Genomic DNA, 25,503 nt, shown 5'->3' with positions numbered 1-25,503 from the left:
CCCTCAGTTAAGAACCAAGGTTACCAATCCAGTAGGAGAATCCCACAAAGCCTCGTGAACAGCACATGCACACACAAAGCAAATACTTCCACCCAACGCAAACAAGGGGGTTGTCAATCCCCTCGAAGGTTACTTGCAAGGATTAAATCTCGTAGTGGTAGATAGATAAATTATAAGATAAAATAAAATAGAAAATTGCAGCAAGGTAATTTTGAGTTTTTATATATGATAAAAGTAGACCCGGGGGCCATAGTTTTCAGTAGAGGCTTGTGTCTCGAACACATAACATGCGGTGGGTGAACAAATTACTGTTGGGAAATTGATAGAAAAGCGCATAGTTATGACGATATTCAAGGAAATGATCATGTATATAGGCACCATGTCCAAGACAAGTTGACCGACTCCTGCCTGCATCTACTACTACTACTCCACCCATCGACCACTATCCAGCAAGCATTTAGGGTACTAAGTATAAAATAGAGTAACGCCTTAAGCAAGATGACATGATGTAGACAAATTAAACCCAATTAATATGAATAAACCTCGTCGTTTTACCCTTACTGACAACAATACAAATACGTGTCTTGTCCCCTACTTTCTCACTGGGGTATAGCACCGCAAGATTGAACCCATTACAAAGCACCTCTCTCACTGAAGGTAAATCAATTTAGTTTGACAAACCAAAAGGGTAGATCGGAGAGAAATACAAAGCTATAACAATCATGCATAATTAAGTTTAGAAAAGATTCAATTAATATTCATGAATAACCTGATCATAAACCCACAATTCATCGGATCCCAATAAACACGCCACAAAAGAAGATTGCACCGGATAGAACTCCAAGAACATTGAGGAAAACATTATATTGAAGATCAAAGGGAGAGAAGAAACCATATAGCTACTAGCTATGGACCCGTAGGTCTGTGGTGAACTACTCAAGCATCATCGGTAGGGCAGCAAGTATGATGTAGAAGCCCTCCGTGATCGATTCCCCCTCTGACAGAGTACCGGAAAAGGCCTCCAGATGGGATCATGGAAGAAAAGGAAGCTTGCGATGGCGGAAAAAGTGTTTCGGGTGTCTCTCTAGTATATTGGGAATATTTGGGAATTTATAGAGGCGAAATTAGGTCAAGAGGTGCCACGAGGGGCCCATAAGCTCAAGGGGCGTGCCCTATGAGCTTGTCACTCCCTCATGACTCTTCTGATCTTCTCCCGAACCTTCGTGGGTCCCTTCTGTTCCAGAAAAATCGCCGTAAAGTTTCATCGTGTTTGGATCTGTTTGATATTGACTTTCTAAAAAGCCAAAAAATAGCAACTGACACTAGACACTAGGTTAATAGGTTAGTCCCAAAAAATGATATAAAATAGCATATAAAACATACAAAATTGGTACTATAATAGCATGGAACAATAAAAAATTATAGATAGGTTGGAGATGTATCATTGTTTAAGAGCACAATGATAATATTCTTGAAGAGCGAATTCCATCAATGTTGCACTAAATGCGCCAAATATTGGGGCAACAAGAGAAAAAAAAAGGTCAGTTTTGCACAATTATTAGATAAATATCAAAAGAAGAGTGAACACAAAAGTGCTTATCGACCATGTAATTCAAAAGCATCAAGATCACCCCCTCGGCGCAAATCTGAGGATCGGTTTTGGCAAAGTTATAATTTTAAGACAACATATTCATATCCTTATTATGGGTTGCCAATGTCGTGAATAACTCCCTATGCTCATGTAAATCCATATCCATCATGGGTAAGTATGATACAAGGGCACATTCTGCATCTTATTTTAGACCATCTCACCAACATTATGCAGTTGCAAGAAGATAAACATTTGATGAACAATCACATGTCAAAGACCGTTTCAATCATACAAAATCAGTCCAGAGCTCAAGGAATAAGAAAGATGTCGGCAAGCAAGTTTACCGTGTTAAAAGAGATGATCATAAGGGTGCTACTTCAGATTTGATCTCAAATGAAAAAGAGCCAACTAAAGTGTTGACATTGGCTACTAAAGTCAATGAAACAAGTCAATCAACTGCCAAATGAGAAGAGAAGAAGTTGGGAGTGTGATACATCCATTTTGCATCATGTTTTCCTACTGTTATTTTTATTGTTTTGAGGTTCTATTCCACTTTTTGATGCAATTCTAATGCCTTTCTCTCTTAAATTGCAAGTTACATCACAACAGGGAGATTGTCGGTAGCTGGAATTCTGGGCCTGAAAAGAGTTATAGTAGAGATAGCTATTCTCTGAAGGTCCAAATTACCTGAAAGCTTACAGAGATTTAATTTGGGATATAAAAACATATTGGAAGAGAAATATACATAAGAGGACATAGCATGGGCCCACAAGCTCAGGTGGCGCCTCCCTGGGGTGTGCCACGTGAGCTTCTGGGGCCCACAGAAGGCCTTCGAAGCCCATCTCCTACTATATGAAGCAATTTGCCCTAGAAAAAAATCACCAGAAGACTTTCAAGAGAAGCGCCGCCGTCTTGAGGCAGAACCTCGATAGGAGCACTTTTGCTCCCCGGTGGAGCGATTCCGTCGGGATACTACCCTCTAGGAGGGGGGGAAATCGAAGCCATCATCATCACCAACGCTCATCTCATCATGGGAGGACTCATCTCCATCAACATATTCACCAACACCATCTCATCTCCAAAATCTAGTTCATCTCTTGTATCCAATCTTTGTCTCAAACCTTAGATTGGCACCTGTGGGTTGTTAGTAGTGTTGATTACATCTCGTAGTTGATGCTTGTTAGTTTACTTGGTGGAAGATTATATGTTTAGACTGTTAATCATGCATTTATCTCCTCTGATCATGAACATGAATATGATTTGTGAGTTGTTCTGTTTGTTCTTGAGGACATGGGACAAGTCTTGTTACAAGTAATCATGTGAAGTTGGTTTTCATTTAATGTTTGGATGATGTGTTATGTTGTTCTTCCTCTAGTGGTGTCGTGTGAACCTTAACTGCATGACACATTACCATGCTTGGGCCTAGGGGAAGGCATTGTGAGATTACTTAGTAGATGATGGGTTGTTGGAGTGATAGAAAACTAAACCCCAGTTTATGAGCTATTCTGTAAGTGGCTGATTTGGATCCATATGTTTCATGCTATGGTTAGATTTATCTTAATTCTTCTCTTGTAGTAGCGGATGCTTGCAAGTGAAGGTAATCATAAGTAGGTTGTTTATTCAAGTAATAAGGGCACCTCAGCACCGGTCCACCCACAAAAGGGCATTCTAAGGCGGACCCACAAATCGCCCGTATCCACCCGAACTACGTTGTCCGGACCGAGGAAGCCATCCAATGCAGGCGTGTATCGGTCCACGGGGCGGTCTGGATACAATTTTTCCCGCAAATTGGAGACAAAGTGGTGCATCTTTGTGATGTCTACTATGCAACTTTATTCGTGTAGACTCGTGTTGGGCCTCCAAGCGCAGAGTTTTGTAGGACAGTAGCAATTTTCCCTCAAGTGGATGACCTAAGGTTTATCAATCTGTGGGAGGCGTAGGATGAAGACAGTCTCTCTCAAACAACCCTCCAACCAAATAACAATGAGTCTCTTGTGTCCCCAACACACCAAATACAATGATAAATTGTATAGGTGCACTAGTTCGGCGAAGAGATGGTGATACAAGTGTAATATGGATAGTAGATATAGGTTTTTGTTATAGGAACCATAAAAACAGCAAAGGTAGCAAGTAACAAAAGTGAGCACAAACGGTATTGCAATGCTTACAAACAAGGCCTAGGGTTCATATTTTCGCTAGTGCAATCTCTCAATAATGCTAACATAATTGGATCATATGGCAATCCCTCAACGCGATAAAGAATCACTCAAAAGTTCTTATCCAGTGGAGAACATAAGACGAAATTATTTGTAGGGTACGAAACCACCTCAAAGTTACCCTTTCCGATCAATCTGTCGAGCTATTTCTATAAGTGTCACAAACATCCCAAGAGTTTGTACTAAAATAACACCATATGATACACATCAACCAACTCTAATGTCACCTAGATACTCCAATGTCACCACGAGTATCCTGATACGTCTCCAACGTATCTATAATTTTGATTGTTCCATGCTGTTATATTATCATTCTTGGATGTTTTACAATCATTTTATAGTAATTTTATATCATTTTCTGGCACTAACCTATTGACATAGTGCCAAGTGCCAGTTGTTGTTTTCTACATGTTTTTTACATCGCAGGAAATCAATACCAAACAGAGTCCAAATGGAGTGAAACTTTTTGCGGACTTTTTATGGACCAGAAGACACCCAATGGGCCTAAGAGGCACCTGGGGTTTGCCCCAAGGGGGCACAACCCACGAGGGCACGCCTGGGCCCTCAGGCGCGCCCAGGTGGGTTGTGACCACCTTGGCGGCCTCCCGCACCGCCTCTTTGCTCTATAAGTACCCCAATATTCCAGAAACCCTAGGGGAGTGGACGAAAATCAATTCCAGCCGCTGCAAGTTCCAGGACCACCAGATCCAATCTAGACACCCTCACGGAGGGGTTCATCATGTCCATTGGTGCCTCTCTGATGATGCGTGGGTAGTTCATTGTAGACCTACAGGTCCGTAGTTAGTAGCTAGACGGCTTCCTCTCTCCCTTTTGATTCTCAATACAATGGTGTCTTGGAGATCCATATGATGTAACTCTTTTTTGCGTGTGTTTGTTGGGATCCGATGAACTTTGAGTTTATGATCAGATCTATCTTTTTATCCATGAAAGTTATTTGAGTCTTCTTTGATCTCTTATATGCATGATTGCTTATAGCCTCGTATTTCTTCTCTGATATTTGGGTTTTGTTTGGCCAACTTGATCTATTTATCTTGCAATGGGAGGAGGTGCTTTGTGATGGGTTCGATCTTACGGTGCTTGATCCCAGTGACAGAAGGGGAACCGACACATATGTATCGTTGCTATTAAGGATAACAAGATGGGGTCTATTTCTACATAAATAGATCTTGTCTACATCATGTCATCGTTCTTATTGCATTACTCCGTTTCTCCATGAACTTAATACACTAGATGCATGCTGGATAGTGGTCGATGTGTGGAGTAATAGTAGTAGATGCAGGCAGGAGTCGGTCTACTAATCTTGGACGTGATGCCTATATAATGATTATTGCCTAGATATCATCATGATTATTTGAAGTTTTATCAATTGCCCAACAGTAATTCGGTTACCCACCGTTTGCTATTTTTCTTGAGAGAAGCCACTAGTGAAATCTACGGCCCCCGGGTCTCTTCTTTATTATATTGGCCTTCGCGATCTATTTTTATTTGCTTTTATTTTCAGATCTATTAAACCAAAAATACAAAAATACCTTGCTGCAATTTATTCTTATTTATTTTATTTCGCATTCCCGCGAGATCTATTTATCCAATCTATCATATTTTTATCCCGTCTACTTGCCAATTTCTGGCACCGTTGCCCGAAAGGGATTGACAACCCCTTTAATATGTCGGGTTGCGAGTATTTGTTATTTGTGTGCAGGTGCCGTTCACGTAGTGTTGCGTGGTTCTCCTACTGGTTCGATAACCTTGGTCTCATCACTCAGGGAAATACCTACCGTTCTTGTGCTGCATCATCCCTTCCTCTTTGGAGAAATACCGACGTAGTTCAAGCAAACATCATATTCGTGAGTTGATTATATTATATGCACCAAACAACTTCAGATTCATAATACTCAATCCAACACAAAGAACTTGAAAGAGTGCCCCAAGATTTCTACCAGGTAAACAAAGACGAAAACGTGCATCAACCCCTATGCATAGTTTACCCCAATGTCACCTCGGGAATCCACGAGTCAAGTGCCAAAACATACACCAAGTGAACCAATATGATACCCCATTGTCACCACAGGTATTCATAGAAAGACATACATCAAGTGTTCTCAAATCCAACAAAGTATTCAATTCGATAAAAGTGAAATCTCAAAGGTAAAACTCAATTAATCACAATATGATAGAGAGGGGGAAATACCATATGATCCAACTATATTAACAAAGCTCGCGATACATCAAGATCGTGCCAAATCAAGAACATGAGAGGGAGAGAGAGATCAAACACATAGCTACTAGTATAAACCCTCAGCCCGAGAGTGGACTACTCCCTCCTCATCATGGTGGCCGCCGGGATGATGAAGATGGCCTCCGGTGATGATTTCCCCCTCCGACAAGGTGCCCGAACAGGGTCTGGATTGGTTTTTCATGGCTATAGAGGCTTGCGGCGGCGGAACTTCCAATCTAGGGTTATTTCTGGGGTTTCTATATTTATAGGATTTTTGGCGTCGGTCTCACGCTGAGATGGCCTTCGAGGGCCCCACTACCCACTAGGGCGCGCCAGACGGGGGTGGCGCGCCCGGGTGCCTAGTGGCCACCTCCTTCCCCTTCTGGACCTCCCATGAAGCTTCTAGTGCCTCTTTTGTTCGGAAAAAACTTCAAAAAGTTTCGCTGCATTTGGAGAACTTTGATTTCTGCACAAAAAACAACACCACATTGGTTCTGCTGAAAACAGCGTCAGTCCGGGTTAGTTCCATTCAAATCATACCAAAATCATATAAAATTGTTGTAAACATGGCATGCATACTTCATAAATTATAGATACGTTGGAGACATATCAGCATCCCCAAGCTTAATTCTTGCTCGTCCTCGAGCAGGTAAATGATAAAATAAATAATTTATGAAGTGTGAATGCTAGCATAGTGTATAAGTTTGATCAATGATAATTTCAATCACTTTTCCTAGCATCATAATAGCAACTCTTTCTCATAAAACTTCTCATGATAATGTAGCAATCAATTAACATGTTATGGTTCAAACAATGCATTTTCTTGAAACTTAACAACCTATGTTCTTAGTCACCAAGCAATTACAATTCAACTTATTAAACAAAGTCTAAGTAAGAGCTCCACATACTGAATTATCATATAGTCTTCTATGATTGCTAGTACTCAAATCATATTTTTGGAACAAACGGCATCCATCGAACACAAAGAAAGATATGGGCTTAATGTTTCGCTGCCCAACTCATTTGTCATAGAGATAATTGTCAACAATAATAATTCATGATCAAATATATTTGACTACTCATATGTGCCTAGATCTTTCCCCACCACATGATGCTTGCCAACTAGAGAATAATAGAGGTTGAAATGAGAATGCATACTATTGACTCTTGCATAAAAGTAAATACTGAAAAGTAAAAGATAGGCCCTTCGCAGAGGGAAGCAGAGGTTGTCATGCGGTTTTCATTTTTGGATGCGCAATCTCTTAACGCAAAGGAATGTCACGTTATATTGCCCCTTACGATAGCAATCTTTATTATGCAGTTCGTCGCTTTTATTACTTTGCCATCACAAGTTTGTACAACGCCCATTTTCTCTTACAATAAAAGATCAAACATATTTCGGAGCATTTTTTGCTTTATGCACCGATGACAACTTTCTTGAAGGATCTTATTCAATCCATAGGTAGGTATGGTGGACACTCATGGCAAGAAATTGGGTTTAAGGGTTTTTTGATGCACAAGTAGTATCTCTACTTAGTATGAATTTTTGGCTAGCAAAAGATCCTAAGCAAACACCACATATTGGAGGATCCATAACAATATAACTTCTATGCAAATATACACAACCATAACTCATTACGTTCTCTTCCTTGTCCAACTTCAACTAATTTGCTCAAGTTTGAAAATAATTAATGGGTATTCACAACCATAAAAGATGTCCAAGATAATATATTTGTATGTGACAGTTCTCTTCCTTATACTAATCATTCATGAATTGCTTGTATGACCAATATTGTGATTGTCAAGCTTCAGAAGATTTCACTTTCTAAACCCGATGTGAAGCTACTACTAGGTATGATACAAGCATATGAAGCACATATAATTTCAACTTTATGATATTCAATTCATTCAACAGTTTACTCTTAAGATATCAGTGAAGCACGGGAGTAAATGACAAACTACTCCAAAAAGATATAAGTGAAGATCAAGCGAGTAGTTAAGTAAATGGGTAGTGATACGTCTCCAACATATCTATAATTTTTTATTGTTCCATGCTGTTATATTATCAATCTTGGATGTTTTATTTTCATTTCTAGCAAATTTATATCATGTTTTGGGACTAATCATCGACATAGTGCCCAGTGCCAGTTGTTGTTTTTTGCTTGTTTTTTACATTATAGAATATCAATAACAAATGGAATCTAAATTCCACGAAACTTTTTGGAGATTTTTTTTCTGCTCAAAAAACACCCAGGGAGCCAAAGATACGCACGGGAGGAGGCCCGTGGGGCCCACTAGGCACCAGGGCGCGTCAAACGCCCCGGGCGCACCCTCGTGGGTAGTTGAGCCCACGGGAAGCTTCTCCACCGACCTTCACCTCTATAAATACTCTAAAATCCCAAAAACCCTAGGAGATTCGAGGAAATATAGTTTCCGCCGCCGCAAGTTCCAAAACCATGAGATCCAATCTAGAGGTCTTTTCCAACACTCTGCCGGAGGGGGCAACGATCAAGTAGGGGTTCTTCATCATCCTTGTTACCCCTCCGATGATGTGTGAGTAGTTTACCACAGACCTACGGGTCCGTAGCTAGTAGCTAGATGACTTCTTCTCTCTTTTTGATCTTCAATACAATGTTCTCCTCGATGTTCATGGAGATCTATTTGATGTAATGAATTTTTTCTGTGTGTTTGTTGGGATCCGATGAATTGTGGGTTTATGATCAATTCTATCCATGAATATTATTTGAGTCTTTGCCGAACTCTTTTATGCATGATTGTTATAGCTTCATATTTCTTCTCCGAAATTTTGGTTTGGTTTGGCCAACTAAATTAAATTTTCTTGCCATGGGAAGAGGTGCTTTGTGATGGGTTCGATCTTGTGGTGCTCAATCTCAGTTACAAAAAGAGACATGACACGCATGTCTCATTGCTATTAAGGATAAAAATATGAGGTCTATTCCTACATGAATAGATCTCGTCTACATCATGTCATCGTTCTTATTGCATTACTCCATTTTTTCATGAACTTAATACACTAGATGCATGCTGGATAGCGGTCGATGTGTGGAGTAATAGTAGTAGATGAAGAATCGTTTCGGTCTACTAATCTTGGACGTGATGCCTATATACATGATCATTGCCTTGGATATCATCATGATTATTCGCTTTTCTATCAATTGCCCAACATTTACCCACTGTATGTTTTTTTCTCGAGAGAAGCCTCTAGTGAAAACTACAACCCCCAGGTATATTTTCCTATCATATTGAACCAAAAATGCCTTGCTGCATTTTTTCTTTATTTCTTTATTTTGTTTTTTAATTATATCTATTTATCAAATATCATACAATTTAATCTATCTCAATACCGAGGAGGGATTGACAACCCCTCTTACATGTTGGGTTGCAAGTTTTTGTTGTTTGTGTGGAGGTGCTGTTTACAGGGTGTTGCTTGGTTCTCCTACTGGATTGATAACCTTGGTTTCATAACTGAGGTAAATACTTACCTTTGTTGTGCTGCATCATCCTGTCCTCTTCGGAAAATACCAACGCAGATTCAAGTAATCAGGTAGCTATGTGAGGACTCTCTCCCATTTAAAAATTTCAGATCTTAAATATTTTATTAAAATAGCAAGGAAATTGAAAATAAAAGGACACACCAAGGATATCACACAACGTGTGAAGAAGCAGAACTTAAGCTCAACTGATACTGTCCGATAATTGTTGGTGAAGAAAGGTGGGATGCCTACCGGGGCGTCCCCAAGCTTAGATGCTTGATACTTCTTGAAATATTATCTTGGGATGCCTTGGGCATCCCCAAGGTTGAGCTCTTGTGTCTCCTTACTTCCTCTCATATCATGGTTTCTCTTAATCTTAAAAACTTCATCCACACAAAAACTCAACAAGAACTCGTGAGATAAGTTAGTATAAATCAATGCAACACCTTATCATTCTCTACTGTAACAAATCACTAAAATTATAATTTAACATTGATGCTAAATTCCTCTGCATATTTAATACTCCTATCCTCAAATAGAATCATTAAACAAAAGCAAACATATGCAAACAATGCAAACATAACATCAATCTGTCTAAACAGGACAGTCTGTAAAGAGTGCAATAATATTCATATTTCCCTAACTCCAAAAAATCTAAAAATTACCACACTGTAGAAAATTTATCAAAGCTCACTGTGTAAAAATTTCAACATTTTTTCATGTCCTGACTATTCAAAAATATTCAAAACATAACAACAAACTTTCTGTTTTCAAACAGCAACATATAGACTTGCAAAATAAACATGGTAAAGGATATCCTTGACACTTTTATTGAAATAAAAGATATAAAACATTATTGTAAATAACATAAATCGAATCCTAGTAAAAGAAATGACGCTCCAAGCAAAACACATATCATGTGATGAATAAAAATATAGCCCCAAGTAAGGTTACCGATAATGTTGGAGACGAAAGTGGGGATGCCTTCTGGGGCATCCCCAATATTAGTTGCTTGGATCTTCCTTGAATATTACCTTGGGTGCCTTGGGCATCCTGAAGCTTAGGGTCTTGCCACTCCTTATTCTCCTCATATCGATATCTCACCCAAAACTTGAAAACTGCAATCACAAGAAACTTAACGAAACTTCGTGAGATGGTTTAGCATAGTAAAACAAATCATCCACTTAGGTACTGTCAAATACTCCCTCCGTCCCAAAATAAGTGACTCAACTTTACACTAACTTTATACTAAAATTAGTACAAAGTTGAGTCACTTAATTTGGGACGGAGGGAGTACAAGATTCATAATTGTTTCCTCATAAAGCCTACTGTACTCTATAATTTCCACAATTTATATTAAGCAATATAAGCCATAGAAACCATAAAACAAGCAAACTATGCATTGCAAACAGAATCTGTCAAAAACAAAACAGTCTGTAAAGATCTGAATAATTACTACACTTCTGTTACTTAAACAATTCTGACAAATTAGAAAAACGTAGGATATTTGTATATAAATCATCTGTAAAAAATTCAGAATTTTTCGACGCCCATTGATTTTTAACAATTCTGTTATTGGGCGCAAAAGTTTCTGTTTTTGCACACAATCAAGTCAAGTATCATCCACACTATCCCGGAGGCTTTACTTGGTACTTTATTGAAACAAAAGCTATAAAACATGATTACTACAGTATCATAATCATGTTAACACACAAAAAACAGTAGGGGTAAATGTTGGGTTGTCTCCCAACACACACTTTTCTTTAATGCCCTTTTAGCTAGGCATAATGATGCTCATATAGAAGTAAAGAATTGAACCATAACGGGAGCATCATGAAGCATATGACTAGCACATTTAAGCCTAACTCACTTCCTATGCATAGGGATTTTGGGAGCAAATAATTCATGGGAACAAGAATTAACTAGCATAGGAAGGAAAAACAAGCATAACTTCAAAACTTTCAACACATAGAGAGGAAACATGATATTATTGAGATATGTAAAAGCATATATTACTCCCTCATGATAATTTTCACTAGCATCATGAACAAATTCAACAATATAGCTTTCACATAAAGCATTCTTTTCATGATCCACAAGCATAGACATTTTATTACTCTCCACATAAGCAAATTCCTTCTCGTCAATAGTAGTGGGAGCAAACTCAATAAAATAACTATCATGAGATACTTGATTGACATAATCAAATTGAACATTAAAATCATGATGACAAGTTTCATGGTTATCTTTATTCTTTATAGCATACATGTCATCACAATAATCATCATAGGTAGCAACTTTTTTATCATAGTCAATTGAAACCTCTTCCAAAATAGTGGATTCATAACTAAATAAAGTCATGACCTCTCCAAATCCACTTTCATCATTATAACAATAAGATTCAACACCCTCCAAAATAGTGGGATCATTAACTAGAGTTGACACTCTTCCAAGCCCACTTTCATCAATATAGTCATCCTAAATAGGAGGCATGAAATCTTTATAACAAATTTGCACATCAGAACTTGGGGGACTAAAAATATCATCTTCGTCAAACATAGCTTCCCCAATCTTGTGGCTTTGCATATCGTTAGCATCATGGATATTCATAGAATTCATACTAACAACATTGCAATCATGCTCATCATTTATGCCAAACATTCTATTGAATTCTTCTTCTATCAATTGAGCACAATTTTCCTTTCCATCATTTTCAAGAAAGACATGATAAAGACGAATAATATGAGGCAACCTCAATTCCATTTTTTTGTAGTTTTCTTTTATAAAACCAAAATAGTGATAAAACAAGAAACTAAAAGATTCTGTTGCATGATCTAAAGATATACCTTCAAGCACTCACCTCCCCGGTAACGGCGCGAGAAAACATCTTAATATCTACTACGCAAATTTATTCTTGTAGACTCGTGTTGGGCCTCCAAGCGCAGAGTTTTGTAGGACAGTAGCACTTTTCCCTCAAGTGGATGACCTAAGGTTTATCAATCCGTGGGAGGCGTAGGATGAAGATGGTCTCTCTCAAACAACCCTGCAACCAAATAACAATGAGTCTCTTGTGTCCCCAACACACCAAATACAATGGTAAATTGTATAGGTGCACTAGTTCGGCGAAGAGATGATGATACAAGTGCAATATGGATAGTAGATATAGGTTTTTGTAATAGGAACAATAAAAACAGCAAGGTAGCAAGTAACAAAAGTGAGCACAAATGGTATTGCAATGCTTAGAAACAAGGCATAGGGTTCATACTTTCGCTAATGCAATCTCTCAACAATGCTAACATAATTGGATCATATGGCAATCCCTCAACGTGCGATAAAGAATCACTCCAAAGTTCTTATCTAGCGGAGAACATAAGACGAAATTGTTTGTAGGGTACGGAACCACCTCAAAGTTATCCTTTCCGATCAATCTATCGAGCTATTCGTATAAGTGTCACAAACAGTCCAAGAGTTCATACTAAAATAACACCATATGATACACATCAACCAACTCTAATGTCACCTAGATACTTCAATGTCACCACGAGTATCCGTGAGTTGATTATACGCTATGGACCAAACAACTTCAGATCCATAATACTCAATCCAACACAAAGAACTTGAAAGAGTGCCCCAAGATTTCTACTGGAGAAACAAAGATGAAAACGTGCATCAACCCCTATGCATAGTTTACCCCAATGTCACCTCGGGAATCCGCGAGTTGAGTGCCATAACGTACATCAAGTACATCAAGTGAATCAATATGATACCCCATTGTCACCACGGGTATTCATAGCAAGATATACATCAAGTGTTCTCAAATCCAACAAAGTATTGAATCCGATAAAATTGAAATCTCAAAGGTAAAACTCAATTCATCACAACAAGATAGAGAGGGGAAAACACCATATGATCCAACTATGTTAACAAAGCTCGCGATACCCCAAGATCGTGCCAAATCAAGAACGAGAGAGAGAGAGAGAGATCAAACACATAGCTACCAGTATAAACCCTCAGCCCCAAGGGTGGACTACTCCCTCCTCATCATGGTGGGCGTCGGGATGATGAAGAGGGCCTCAGGTGATGATTTCCCCCTCCGGCAGGGTGCCGAAATAGGGTCCAGATTGTTTTTTCGTGGCTACATAGGCTTGCGGTGGTGAAACTTCCGATCTAGGGTTATTTCTGGGGGTTTCTATATTTATAGGAATTTTTGGCGTCGGTCTCACGCTGAGATGGGCTTCGAGGGCCCCACTACCCACCAGGGCACGCCAGAGGGGGGTGGCACACCCTGGTGCCTAGTGGCCACATCCTTCCCCTTCTGGTCCTCCCACAGAGCTTCTAGTGCCTCTTATGTTCCAAAAAAATGTCAAAAAGTTTCGCTGCATTTGGAGAACTTTGATTTCTGCACAAAAAACAACATCACGGTAGTTCTGCTGAAAACAATATCAGTCCGGGTTAGTTCCATTCAAATCATAGCAAGATCATATAAAATTGTTGTAAACATGGCATGAATACTTTATAAATTATAGATACGTTGGAGACGTGTCAGTTCATGGGAGTCCGGACACCCGAAACATAGGACTCCGACACCCCCGGCCCACCCAATCCCCCCTCCCGGTCCCATTTCCTTCCACTACGCCCTTCTCCCGCTTGCTTTACATCCGCACCCTCCACCTGCGCCGTCGCTGCTGTATGTCTTTCGCCACTATAGAGGCATTGCCGGACGTCCGCAACCAACACTGACGCGCCTGCTCGCCGTTACGACGAATCTTTCCACCCTGGAGCCGTCTGTACCTAGGTACACTTTGCCCCCTGTCGACGACCTCCATGGCGGACACATGCCCGCAGGTGTTCGGTCAAATGCCATTGACCTTATTTTCAAATGTTATGTGGGTTTTAGAGTACGAAGGATGGTCAGCTACTCGACCATGGAGGATGAGTTGTTGTGCGATGCGTGGCTAGCCATATCTGCGGATTTCGTAGGCAGGAGCAGAGGCGAGCCCTTCTGGGAGCAAGTGCATGAAAAGTTTCACACGAAAGCACATTGCACCCTACGACATGTACATCATTCAACCATGCAACATGATGTCATTGTCATATCGCTGGCATGCTATCCAGATCAGTGTCATCAAGTTTTGCAACATGGTTCGTCAACTTGAGGCAAGGTGTCCATTGCATTCGGCAGAGGACGAGATCACAAGTTTTTCTTCCTCTTGCTCAACTTGTTGATTGATTCATTCACTCAATGTTAGTCTACACGTTATATGTAGCATGCACGAGCTGCCGTGGTGTACCACAGGATAGAGGGACGGTCATTTATGTGCACACACTGTACTAGACTTAATTTGCATGGTATGTGTGAATGTGTTGTCCTATTTTCTATCCGAACTTTGATGAATATCGGGCGGTTTGCATGAATTCCGTCCGATTTGTTAAAATGCGGGTTGAAATGTATGCGGCTAACCACTTGACATGAGTGGTGAGCTATCTCAAAAAAAAAGTACGCGGCTAGCGTTGGATGGTGTCCTCCCGCTTCTGTGTCCGCGGACTAGTCCCCCCTGTCCGAGGACGGATGCGAGAGGAAATTTGCAGGTTACCGTTGGAGATGCCCTAACAACTTATCAAAGCAGTGAACACAAGTCAATGAATCATGCTGAAGTTAATAGACAAAATTCCCATGTGTCCTCGAGAATGCTTTAATCACTATAAGAAGTACTTCCAGCTTGTCCTTTGGAATATAAGTTATTGGGCCATCTTGTTGCATCTTGTTACTTTTGTTACTTGTCACTTGTTACGAATTATCTTGCTATCAAACTATCTATCACAACTACTTTACAACATTTGCAGAGAATACCTTGCTGAAAACCGCTTATCGATTCCTTTTGCGCCCCGTTGGGTTCGGCACTCTAACTTATCGAAAAGAATATGATTGACCCCCTATACTTGTGGGTCATAAGAGTGCACAAGGTAAAACAAGAATTGCCATTGCTTGAAACAAAATCAAAGCCATGGCGCCCACTTGGCTTATCGTATTGGCAAAGGAAGAAATTGCAAAAGCTAAGTGCACAAGAACTTGAAAATAGAAACATGGCATGGGTTCCCAAAGGACTTACTCTAAGCAAGAATAATTCGCAAGCTTCCAATTACAAAAAGGGCTGCAAAGGTGAAGAACGAAAAGAGTGAAAACTATGAACAACCAAGCCGAAAGTTTGCATCCACACATCAAAATCTATGGTTCACACATTATCCATATTCTTCAACTATGGCATTAATGCATATGCCATGGAATTCATCATTAGGTATGATTGGTACCCTCCATGGGCTTATTTTGATCCATGGATGCAATATAATTTGTTACATCGTGAAACGGTATTACCAAATCATCATATGTTTGATTAACTACAGTTTTCTTGCTAATATAAATGGCCGATAACAATTATCGCCCTAAGAGTAAATATGGACGACATGTACTTATCACCCTAAGAATATAAAAATGACCAATGGAGTGTTGACATCGTCCTTAGAAGAAGCTTTGTGCAAGTTATTTTCTTGCACACAAGGTTTGCCCAAAAACAGGGGGCATCTTCCTTTTTTTCTTTGGACAACTAAAATTTTATTATCATAACTTACAAAGATTCCCTATAGCTAAATGATGCTACTTGAAATAATGTTGTGGTGTAAATACTCCTTATTATTACAATCTAGTATTAAAATGGATCGGCCCAATTTGCTGAATGAAACTTTTTTTTGAACAACACGTGGATCCCGAAGGATCTGGACATTTTATTCATAAAGTAACGATACAACACTAAGCACAAAAGGACCCAAAGAAAGTAGGAATTACAAGCAAGTCCCTGGACTTTTGCAGAAAGGACCCCCAGCTGTGAACAAAAAAGGCAATCGAGTCCGTCGCCCCCACACCGGATTCTCCTCGCCATCGCCAGGGATGATGCCCATGATGCCAGTGAAACTTGAGCCCGGTCAGTATTGGACTATTGGGTCGGCTCCAGGTCCCTTAGTAGAAGAGAGGGGCCAGCAGGACCAAATCCGGGCTGGAGTGGACTGGTCCATTCCCATCCGGATGAACTACTGAATGATCTTGTGATCTTCATGTGTATGATGGACGTGCATCGATTTACATGGATTTGAGGGTTTAGATATGAAGAGTGCGGCTGTCGGAGAAGACTTTTGAGGGGTCATTCGATGATGTCTGTGGTCACGCCCAAACGCATCCGCAAACATTTAGTGTCTGTGTGTGTGTGGAAGAGGGGTTATTTTACCAAGCCCGGCTGCAGATGCTCTGAGGACAACTCCAACGCGAGGACGCGTTTCCTCCGCTCGTGTCCATTTTTGTCAACGTGGACAAAAGCTATGGCCCAATGCGGCTACACATTTCATGTTTCTGCCGGTTTCGTGTCCACGCGAACCCAATTCGAGCCCAAATTTGGGCCGAGTTTGTGTCCCCACAAACAGGCGACGTATGCGTTGTGCGTCCGCTTGATGTCTGCCTCGTGCACACGCGACAGTCACCCAATAACTAGCTCCTGGTCCTTTTAAATGCCACACGTGCGGAGCAGACATCAAGCTCGTCTTTCTCCTCCTTGGAGAAAGAGTATCTGGTGATACGAGAGGCTAGGTGCTCCCATGATACGGGATGACACGAGCCGTTGGATCTGAAATCCAAAGGTTGGAGGATAGGCTACTGAAACTTTTCAGAAAAGACCTCTAGAAATCTGATATTCAGGCACAAGTCTAGAAGCTCATCCTGTGGCCCTTGAATTTTAGATCCAACGACCCACGTCGTCTTGTATCATGAGAGCACGAAACTTTCGGTATCACCTGATACTTTCTCCCTCCCTTTGAGAGGCAGTCCAGCTATGGCCCAGACCGCCCGCTTTGATGTTTTGCCACTGCACGGAACCGATCGCTGCGGCTGGGACCAAAGGCAGCAACCCATTCACGAATCACGATCGAGGAGGTGTTCGAGCTCCCCTGCGACGACGGTGGGTGCATCTACAGTAGCCCCACGTCATCGGTTACTGGGAGGAGAGCCCAAGGAATCCCACATCCAGCTATGGAGCCATGCACATTCCGAGAGAAAAGGACATTGCAGTCCAATTAATGTACCCATCACAGAGCCCCGTCGAATCACACATTGCATGTCCCGCACACAGACCCATGCACAAAGGAGGCGAGAGAGGTTTTGCCCAGAAAACACGACTCACACGGTCACGCGGCTGTCATTCGCGTAGCCAGCTAGAGCTAGCACATTTACAGGCGACACTTGCTACAGTAGGCTACACACGAGCCACACGGCGTAGCCACCTGCACTAGGCTACACGAGCCACACGGCGCAGCAGCAATGACGCCCTTGTGCCTAGGCAAGAAGGCAGTCCATCCCACATGAGAAAGAACACTTGCACACAGGGCCGGGAAAACTCACCCAAAAGGAGAAAGTAGACAATGCACACGAAAAGGACTTGTCGCATTTACTTGACTTGCCAAAAACACGGTAGAATTTCCCCCTTCCTTGCCCCACAAAGACAGCTCCGGATCACGTCGAGGTGTCACGGTTGGTCTTTTTCGCGTACCAAAATTTGCCTAGCAGCTAGGGAAGAGAAGCCAGCCAGTTACTTACACCTATACCGATCGCCGTATTGCCCTACCACTGTCTAGCTAGGACGAGTACGTAACATATCTGAGTTTATACGTATTTAGGCTACGCACGCACGTACGTGCTACCTCTAGCGCCGTACGGTGTGTAGAGGGTAGTGCTACGGGGAGGTGGCCGCGGCCGGGTCGACGCAGGTGGCGACGGCGACGGAAAGCTGGTAGGGGAACGAGTTGGAGTACTCGAACGAGATGGTCTCGCCGGCGAGGAGTGGCTGGCCGTCGTTGAGGAGGCAGTCGTCGCGCGCGAGCCGCCGGAACTTGCGCGGGTCCACCAGGCTGACGGAGCTGAACCAGCCGCACCGCACATGGATGCCAGCGATCGCGCAGTCGCCGTTGCCGCCCGAGCACCGGTTCATCACGTCCACCGTGTACGCCGGCACCCCGCTCGGCAGCTTTGTCCCCCGGCCCTGGTAGATGGCGATGTCCTCCTTGCCGGCGCAACCCTCGTCCACGCGGTGGGGCCGGACTCCGCCGAGGTCCACGTCCGTGCCTGCAGAAAGGAGACGGCCCCACATGTCATTCACTGCGCAGGCAGGGCTAGGACAGAATGGAATGTGAGAGATTTCAAAACAAGATGGAATCAATGGCCAACTGGCATCAACCCAAAGGGCCCGTATCCGAGGACAAAGCAAAAGAAGGGCGCTGGGCCCGCGCGGCAGGCTCAAAGTACCCCCCACGCCTGCGCGCGCAGAAGCAGAACCAGGGTCCACGAGCGCAGACGCTGGTCGGGGCGAGAAGGCTGGCCAAAGCATCATTGACCGGATGATCGGAGGGTGCATTAACTACCTGCCGGGCGGAGGACCTTGCGGGGAAGGACGGCGCGATATGGCGGGCGCGGAGGAGCCGCCGAGGAGCCGGGGGTAGGGGCGGGAGCGGCGGGCGTCGGCGAGAATCCTGCAGCAACAGACGGAGCCAGGAAAAATCGTTAGCTCAGGATTCGAGTGCAAACAATAGGCAAGAGTAGGACTGCGCGTGTGCTACAGTACATAGATGGACATGGACAGACAGGATGGACCCGGTCATGAACTTGGAAAGTAAAGCCACCCGAAGTAGAACGACGATCTTTCCAACAAACAAAATTTCCAGGTTAATCAAGTCCCGGGATCTTAACAAACACCTGAACTACACGGAGCGCAGGAACACTTCGTTGCGATTTATCAGAAATCAATCCTTGGTAAAAGTAGTACAATGGCACCGCAATAAGTGCCAGTCGGGGAGGAATTCAGCCGGACGCGTACGAGGGTTCAAATCGAAATGCAAGTCCGTGTGATTTGTGAATGGAAAAGACGAAACATCCAGACGAGTAGTACTACAACATGGAAGCCCCTGGCAAAACAGAAACACGGAGAGGGAGTGTTGAGAGACAAGGTTAGCGACCTGCGTCGACGGAGGCGGGCGCGAGAGAGACGGAGGCGGGCGCGAGGGAGACGGAGTCGACGGACGCGGACGCCAGGGAGACGGAGCAGAGCGCGGCGAGCAGTACGACGGCCCACGCTGCGGTCGCACGAGCCGCCGGCGTAGCGGGCGAAGATGACGCCCTCATCTCGCTGAGACCCTGGGATAAGACGAACACCAGAGGAAAACATGGAGATCAACGACGGCACAGATCTAACAAGTCGACATAATAGATAGCAGCAAGTAGCGTTCTCCCGCAGCCTGGCTCGCCGCCATCGGCGCGCACCTGCGCGCGCTCCAATCGCCGCGCGCTTCGGTGGAGAACGCTGCGGCGGGAGACGCGCGTGCACACCTCGGGGTTCACGCGCCACGCCACCAAACGGGTCGGGAGCGGGAGACAAGGAGGAGGACGGCGCTCGCGTGCGTACCTGGAGACGGGCTCGACGACGGTGCGGTGGTCGCCGGCGAGGAATGTACGCGGCGGCTGCTTCGCGGGGTGGCGTGGCCGGCGGGTACGTGGGGCCCGTCTCCGAGGCGAAATAAATCTCTCTCGCACGTGTGGGGCAAGCCGACGAGGAAGGGAATGTGGGTGATGCGGCATGCGGCGGTGGAATTGTGATAGAGACCCCTGTAGCGTGGGCGCCGCCAACAAGGTTGGGAGGGAGGGATGGGGCTGGGTTTGGTTTGGGTTTGGGCGCGGCGGTGGTGGTGGTGGGAGGGAGGGAAGGCCCAGGCCAAAGGGACCAAGCGAAAGCGATCCGGTCTGGCTCGCTTCTGGCCAAGGCAAAAGTGTGTCCTGCTGGGAAAAAAAAGCTCTGGGCGTTTTTGGCGACTTTGCTGGCTGCGAGAGAGCTTTCTTTCTCTGCTGCTCCTTTTGTTCTGTTGCTCCCTTCCGGTGGATCGACTCCCAGCTGCTCTCCTTTGCTGTTCCCTTCCGTTGTTTCGACTCCAGTTTCATTTTGAAATCGTTTGGACTGGGACGGCGGATGGTGGAAGGGGGTTCGTGAATTCAATAGAGCGGGAATGTTGCTTTTTTTTAAAGATCCAGGCTTGCTGGCTTTTCATTGGCTTAGCAGGGGAGAGTTACAAAAATTGTGATCAAGTGATCAAGAAAGAGATGATGTTTTTCAGGGGTGGAGGAGGAGGGAGCACGCAGGCACCCTCATACTCACCACTGCAGAACAAAACAAGGCCTATTCCTCACGTTATTTCCCTGAAAGGGGGCACTATGGCATGGGCTCCGGCGAGCCTCCGTTGCTCGATATCTCTTCGGCAGGCCTCTATCATGCTAAGCGCGTTCGGCGTCTTTCCTCTAAATGTACATTTGTTTCTCTCCAGCCATATGTGCCAGGCGATCATCGCCACCATGGTCTTGACTCCTCTTTTATCCCTTGGCGCCACGGAGTTGAAGATTGTGGTGACAGCCTCGGTTGTTGTTCTGCTTGAGCTTCAGGAGGCCGGTGAGAGTGCCGCACAGCCCCCCAGGTGGCTGCCCTTGACCAAACTTCCCGCGAGGTGTTGCATTCACATAGCAGGCGGAAAGAAGACTCGAGGTTGCGGCAGCATAGTTGACAGAAATATGGATTTTCCCATCCCCTACGTTGCAAGCGGTCATTGCACCAGAGCCGGTTGTGGTGGAGCAGCCAAAGATAGAATTTGATCTTCCCAGGAGCCCAGATCTTCCACACCAGTCTTTTCATGGTCGATGTTGGTTGCGAAGGGAATTGGGAGTTGTACGCTGACCTCGCTGTGTAGTGGCCTCCGGCTTTCCATGTGATCTCATCTTCGATTCCTTCCCGCAACACCAAGTTTGCGTCTCTGATGCGGCGCTGCAGCAGCACGGCCTGGGGGACGATTTGCAAGTTGTTGCCGCGCCTCAGGTCCATGATCCATCTGTCTTCGCGTATTGCGTCCGCCACCATGCGGTTCTTCCTGGTTGAGCGCCTGAACTGGTCGGGGTAGTCTTGCCGTAGCGGTTGCTCGCCGAGCCAGGAGCAGTGCCAGAAGAGGGCTCTGTTGCCATCACCCACCGTCACCGTCGTCACCGAGGCGAAGAGTGCTCTATCCTTGTCGTCACAAGGCGTCCCCATGCCTGCCCATGGCCTGGCCGGGTCCGTCCATGCCAACCACAGCCATCGGAGACGCAATGCACGCGTGAACCGCTCCATGTTGGGGATGCCGAGGCCGCCATGGTTGATCGGGGACGTGTTGGAAATATGCCCTAGAGGCAATAATAAATAGGTTATTATTATATTTCCTTGTTCATGACAATCGTTTATTATCCATGCTAGAATTGTATTGATAGAAACTCAGATACATGTGTGGATACATAGACAACACCATGTCCCTAGTAAGCCTCTAGTTGACTAGCTCGTTGATCAATAGATGGTTACGGTTTCCTGACCATGGACATTGGATGTCGTTGATAACGGGATCACATCATTAGGAGAATGATGTGATGGACAAGACCCAATCCTAAGCCTAGCACAAGATCGTGTAGTTCGTTTGCTCAGAGCTTTTCTAATGTCAAGTATCATTTCCTTAGACCATGAGATTGTGCAACTCCCGGATACCGCAGGAATGCTTTGGGTGTACCAAACGTCACAACGTAACTGGGTGGCTATAAAGGTGCACTACAGGTATCTCCGAAAGTGTCTGTTGGGTTGGCATGAATCGAGACTGGGATTTGTCACTCCGTGTAAACGGAGAGGTATCTCTGGGCCCACTCGGTAGGACATCATCATAATGTGCACAATGTGACCAAGGAGTTGATCACGGGATGATGTGAGTTACGGAACGAGTAAAGAGACTTGCCGGTAACGAGATTGAACAAGGTATCGGGATACCGACGATCGAATCTCGGGCAAGTAACATATCGATAGACAAAGGGAATTGTATACGGGATTGATTGAATCCCCGACATCGTGGTTCATCCGATGAGATCATCGTGGAACATGTGGGAGCCAACATGGGTATCCAGATCCCGCTGTTGGTTATTGACCGGAGAACGTCTCGGTCATGTCTGCATGGTTCCCGAACCCGTAGGGTCTACACACTTAAGGTTCGATGACGCTAGGGTTATAGGGAAAGTATGTACGTGGTTACCGAATGTTGTTCGGAGTCCCGGATGAGATCCCGGACGTCACGAGGAGTTCCGGAATGGTCCGGAGGTAAAGATTTATATATGGGAAGTCCTGTTTTGGTCACCGGAAAAGTTTCGGGTGTTATCGGTAATGTACCGGGACCACCGGGAGGGTCCCGGGGGTCCACCAAGTGGGGCCACCAGCCCCAGAAGGCTGCGTGGGCCAAGTGTGGGAGGGGACCAGCCCCAGGTGGGCTGGTGCGCCCCCCCACCAAGGCGCATGGCGCATGGGAGAGTGGGAGGGGGCAAACCCTAGGTCCAGATGGGCCTTAGGGCCCATCTAGTGGGGCGCCCCCCCTCTCCTCCCCTTGGCCGCCCCCCTTGATGGGATCTAGGGCTGGCCGCCTCCTCTTGGGGTGGGAACCCTAGAGGGGGGCGCAGCCCCCTCCCCCCTATATATAGTTGAGGTTTGGGCTGCCCAAGACACATGAGAACGTCTCTCTTTCGGCGCAGCCCTACCCCTCTTCCTCCTCCTCCTCTCCCGCGGTGCTTGGCGAAGCCCTGCGGGATTGCCACGCTCCTCCACCACCACCACGCCGTCGTGCTGCTGCTGGATGGAGTCCTCCCCAACCTCTCCCTCTCACCTTGCTGGATCAAGGCGTGGGAGACGTCACCGGGCTGCACGTGTGTTGAACGCGGAGGCACCGTTCTTCGGTGCTTAGATCGGAATCAACCGCGATCTGAATCGCTACGAGTACGACTCCTTCATCCGCGTTCTTGCAACGCTTCCGCATCGCGATCTACAAGGGTATGTAGATCCACTCCCCTTCCCCTTGTTGCTAGATTACTCCATAGATTGATCTTGGTGATGCGTAGAAAATTTTGAATTTCTGCTACGTTCCCCAACAGTGGCATCATGAGCTAGGTCTATGCGTAGTTTCTATGCACGAGTAGAACACAAAGTAGTTGTGGGCGTCGATGTTGTCAATTCTTCTTGCCGCTACTAGTCTTATCTTGTTTCGGCGGCATTGTGGGATGAAGCGGCCCGGACCGACCTTACACATACGCTTACGTGAGACAGGTTCCACCGACTGACATGCACTAGTTGCATAAGGTGGCTAGCGGGTGTCTGTCTCTCCCACTTTAGTCGGAACGGATTCGATGAAAATGGTCCTTATGAAGGGTAAATAGAAATTGGCATATCACGTTGTGGTTTTACGTAGGTAAGAAACGTTCTTGCTAGAAACCTATACAAGCCACGTAAAAAACTTGCAACAACAATTAGAGGACGTCTAACTTGTTTTTGCAGCATGTGCTATGTGATGTGATATGGCCAGAAGATGTGATGAATGATATATGTGATGTATGAGATTGATCATATTCTTGTAATAGGAATCACGACTTGCATGTCGATGAGTATGACAACCGGCAGGAGCCATAGGAGTTGTCTTTATTTTTTGTATGACCTGCGTGTCATTGAATAACGCCATGTAAATTACTTTACTTTATTGCTAAGCGCGTTAGCCATAGAAGTAGAAGTAATCGTTGGCGTAACAACTTCATGAAGACACAATGATGGAGATCATGGTGTCATGCCGGTGACAAAGATGATCATGGTGCCCCGAAGATGGAGATCAAAGGAGCAAAATGATATTGGCCATATCATGTCACTATTTGATTGCATGTGATGTTTATCATGTTATGCATCTTATTTGCTTAGAACGACGGTAGTAAGTAAGATGATCCCTCACTAAAATTTCAAGAGACGTGTTCCCCCTAACTGTGCACCGTTGCGAAGGTTCATTGTTTCGAAGCACCACATGATGATCGGGTGTGATAGATTCTAACGTTTGAATACAACGGGTGTTGACGAGCCTAGCATGTACAGACATGGCCTCGGAACACATGCGAAACACTTAGGTTGACTTGACGAGCCTAGCATGTACAGACATGGCCTCGGAACACAAGAGACCGAAAGGTCGAACATGAGTCGTATAGTAGATACGATCAACATGGAGATGTTCACCGATGATGACTAGTCCGTCTCACGTGATGATCGGACACGGCCTAGTTTGACTCGGATCATGTATCACTTAGATGACTAGAGGGATGTCTATCTGAGTGGGAGTTCAATAATCAGATGAACTTCATTATCATGAACATAGTCAAAAAGGTCTTTGCAAATTATGTCATAGCTTGCGCTTTAGTTCTACTGTTTAAGATATGTTCCTAGAGAAAATTTAGTTAAAAGTTAATAGTAGCAATTATGCGGACTGGGTCCGTAAACTGAGGATTGTCCTCATTGCTGCACAGAAGGCTTATGTCCTTAATGCACCGCTCGGTGTGCTGGCCTCAGCGTCGTCTGTAGATGTTATGAAACATCTGACATACACGTTTTGATGACTACGTGATAGTTCAGTGCGTAATGCTAACGGTTTAGAATTGTGGCACCAAAGACGTTTTTGAAACGTCGCAGAACATGTGAGATGTTCCGAAGACTGAAATTGGGATTTCGGACTAGTGCCCACGTCAAGAGGTATGAGACCTCTGACAAGTTTCTTAAAGCCTGCAAACTAAGGGAGAAAAGCTCAATCGTTGAGCATGTGCTCAGATTGTCTGAGTACCACAATCGCTTGAATCGAGTGGGAGTTAATCTCCCATATGAGATAGTGATGGTTCTCCATAGTCACTGTCACCAAGCTAGCAGAGCTTCGTGATGAACTATAACATATCAGGGATAGTTATAATGATCCTTGAGCTATTCGCGATGTTTGACACCGTGAAAGTAGAAATCAAGAAGGAGCATCAATTGTGGATGG

General features: G+C 44.5%; 1 protein-coding gene across 1 annotated transcript; it reads right to left on the bottom strand.

Moving 5' to 3' along the window:
* Window positions 1-18,000: 18,000 nt before the first annotated feature.
* On the bottom strand, window positions 18,001-20,161 carry LOC109745848 (TPD1 protein homolog 1A-like). Its single transcript, XM_020304960.4, has 4 exons — window positions 20,031-20,161; window positions 19,585-19,762; window positions 18,994-19,101; window positions 18,001-18,697 (listed from the first exon to the last, which is right to left on the bottom strand). Exons 2-4 carry the CDS (start codon window positions 19,748-19,750, stop codon window positions 18,309-18,311), a joined length of 663 nt encoding a protein of 220 aa, XP_020160549.1. The 5' UTR covers window positions 19,751-19,762; window positions 20,031-20,161; the 3' UTR covers window positions 18,001-18,308.
* Between the last annotated feature and the right edge of the window lie 5,342 nt (window positions 20,162-25,503).

This window comes from Aegilops tauschii, chromosome 1, assembly GCF_002575655.3.
Source record: "Aegilops tauschii subsp. strangulata cultivar AL8/78 chromosome 1, Aet v6.0, whole genome shotgun sequence".
NCBI lineage: Eukaryota > Viridiplantae > Streptophyta > Magnoliopsida > Poales > Poaceae > Aegilops > Aegilops tauschii.
The sequence above is the reverse complement of the archived record's forward strand: the minus strand, read 5'-3'. Positions and strand labels throughout refer to the sequence as shown.

Excerpts from the sequence above, each read along its gene's own strand:
- LOC109745848 (XM_020304960.4), bottom strand. The coding sequence starts at position 19,750 with ATGAGGGCGTCATCTTCGCCCGCTACGCCGGCGGCTCGTGCGACCGCA. Across the intron at positions 19,102-19,584 it reads GCCCGCCTCCGTCGACGCAG|GATTCTCGCCGACGCCCGCC; the intron begins GTCGCTAACCTT and ends CTGTTGCTGCAG. Across the intron at positions 18,698-18,993 it reads CAAGGTCCTCCGCCCGGCAG|GCACGGACGTGGACCTCGGC; the intron begins GTAGTTAATGCA and ends TCCTTTCTGCAG.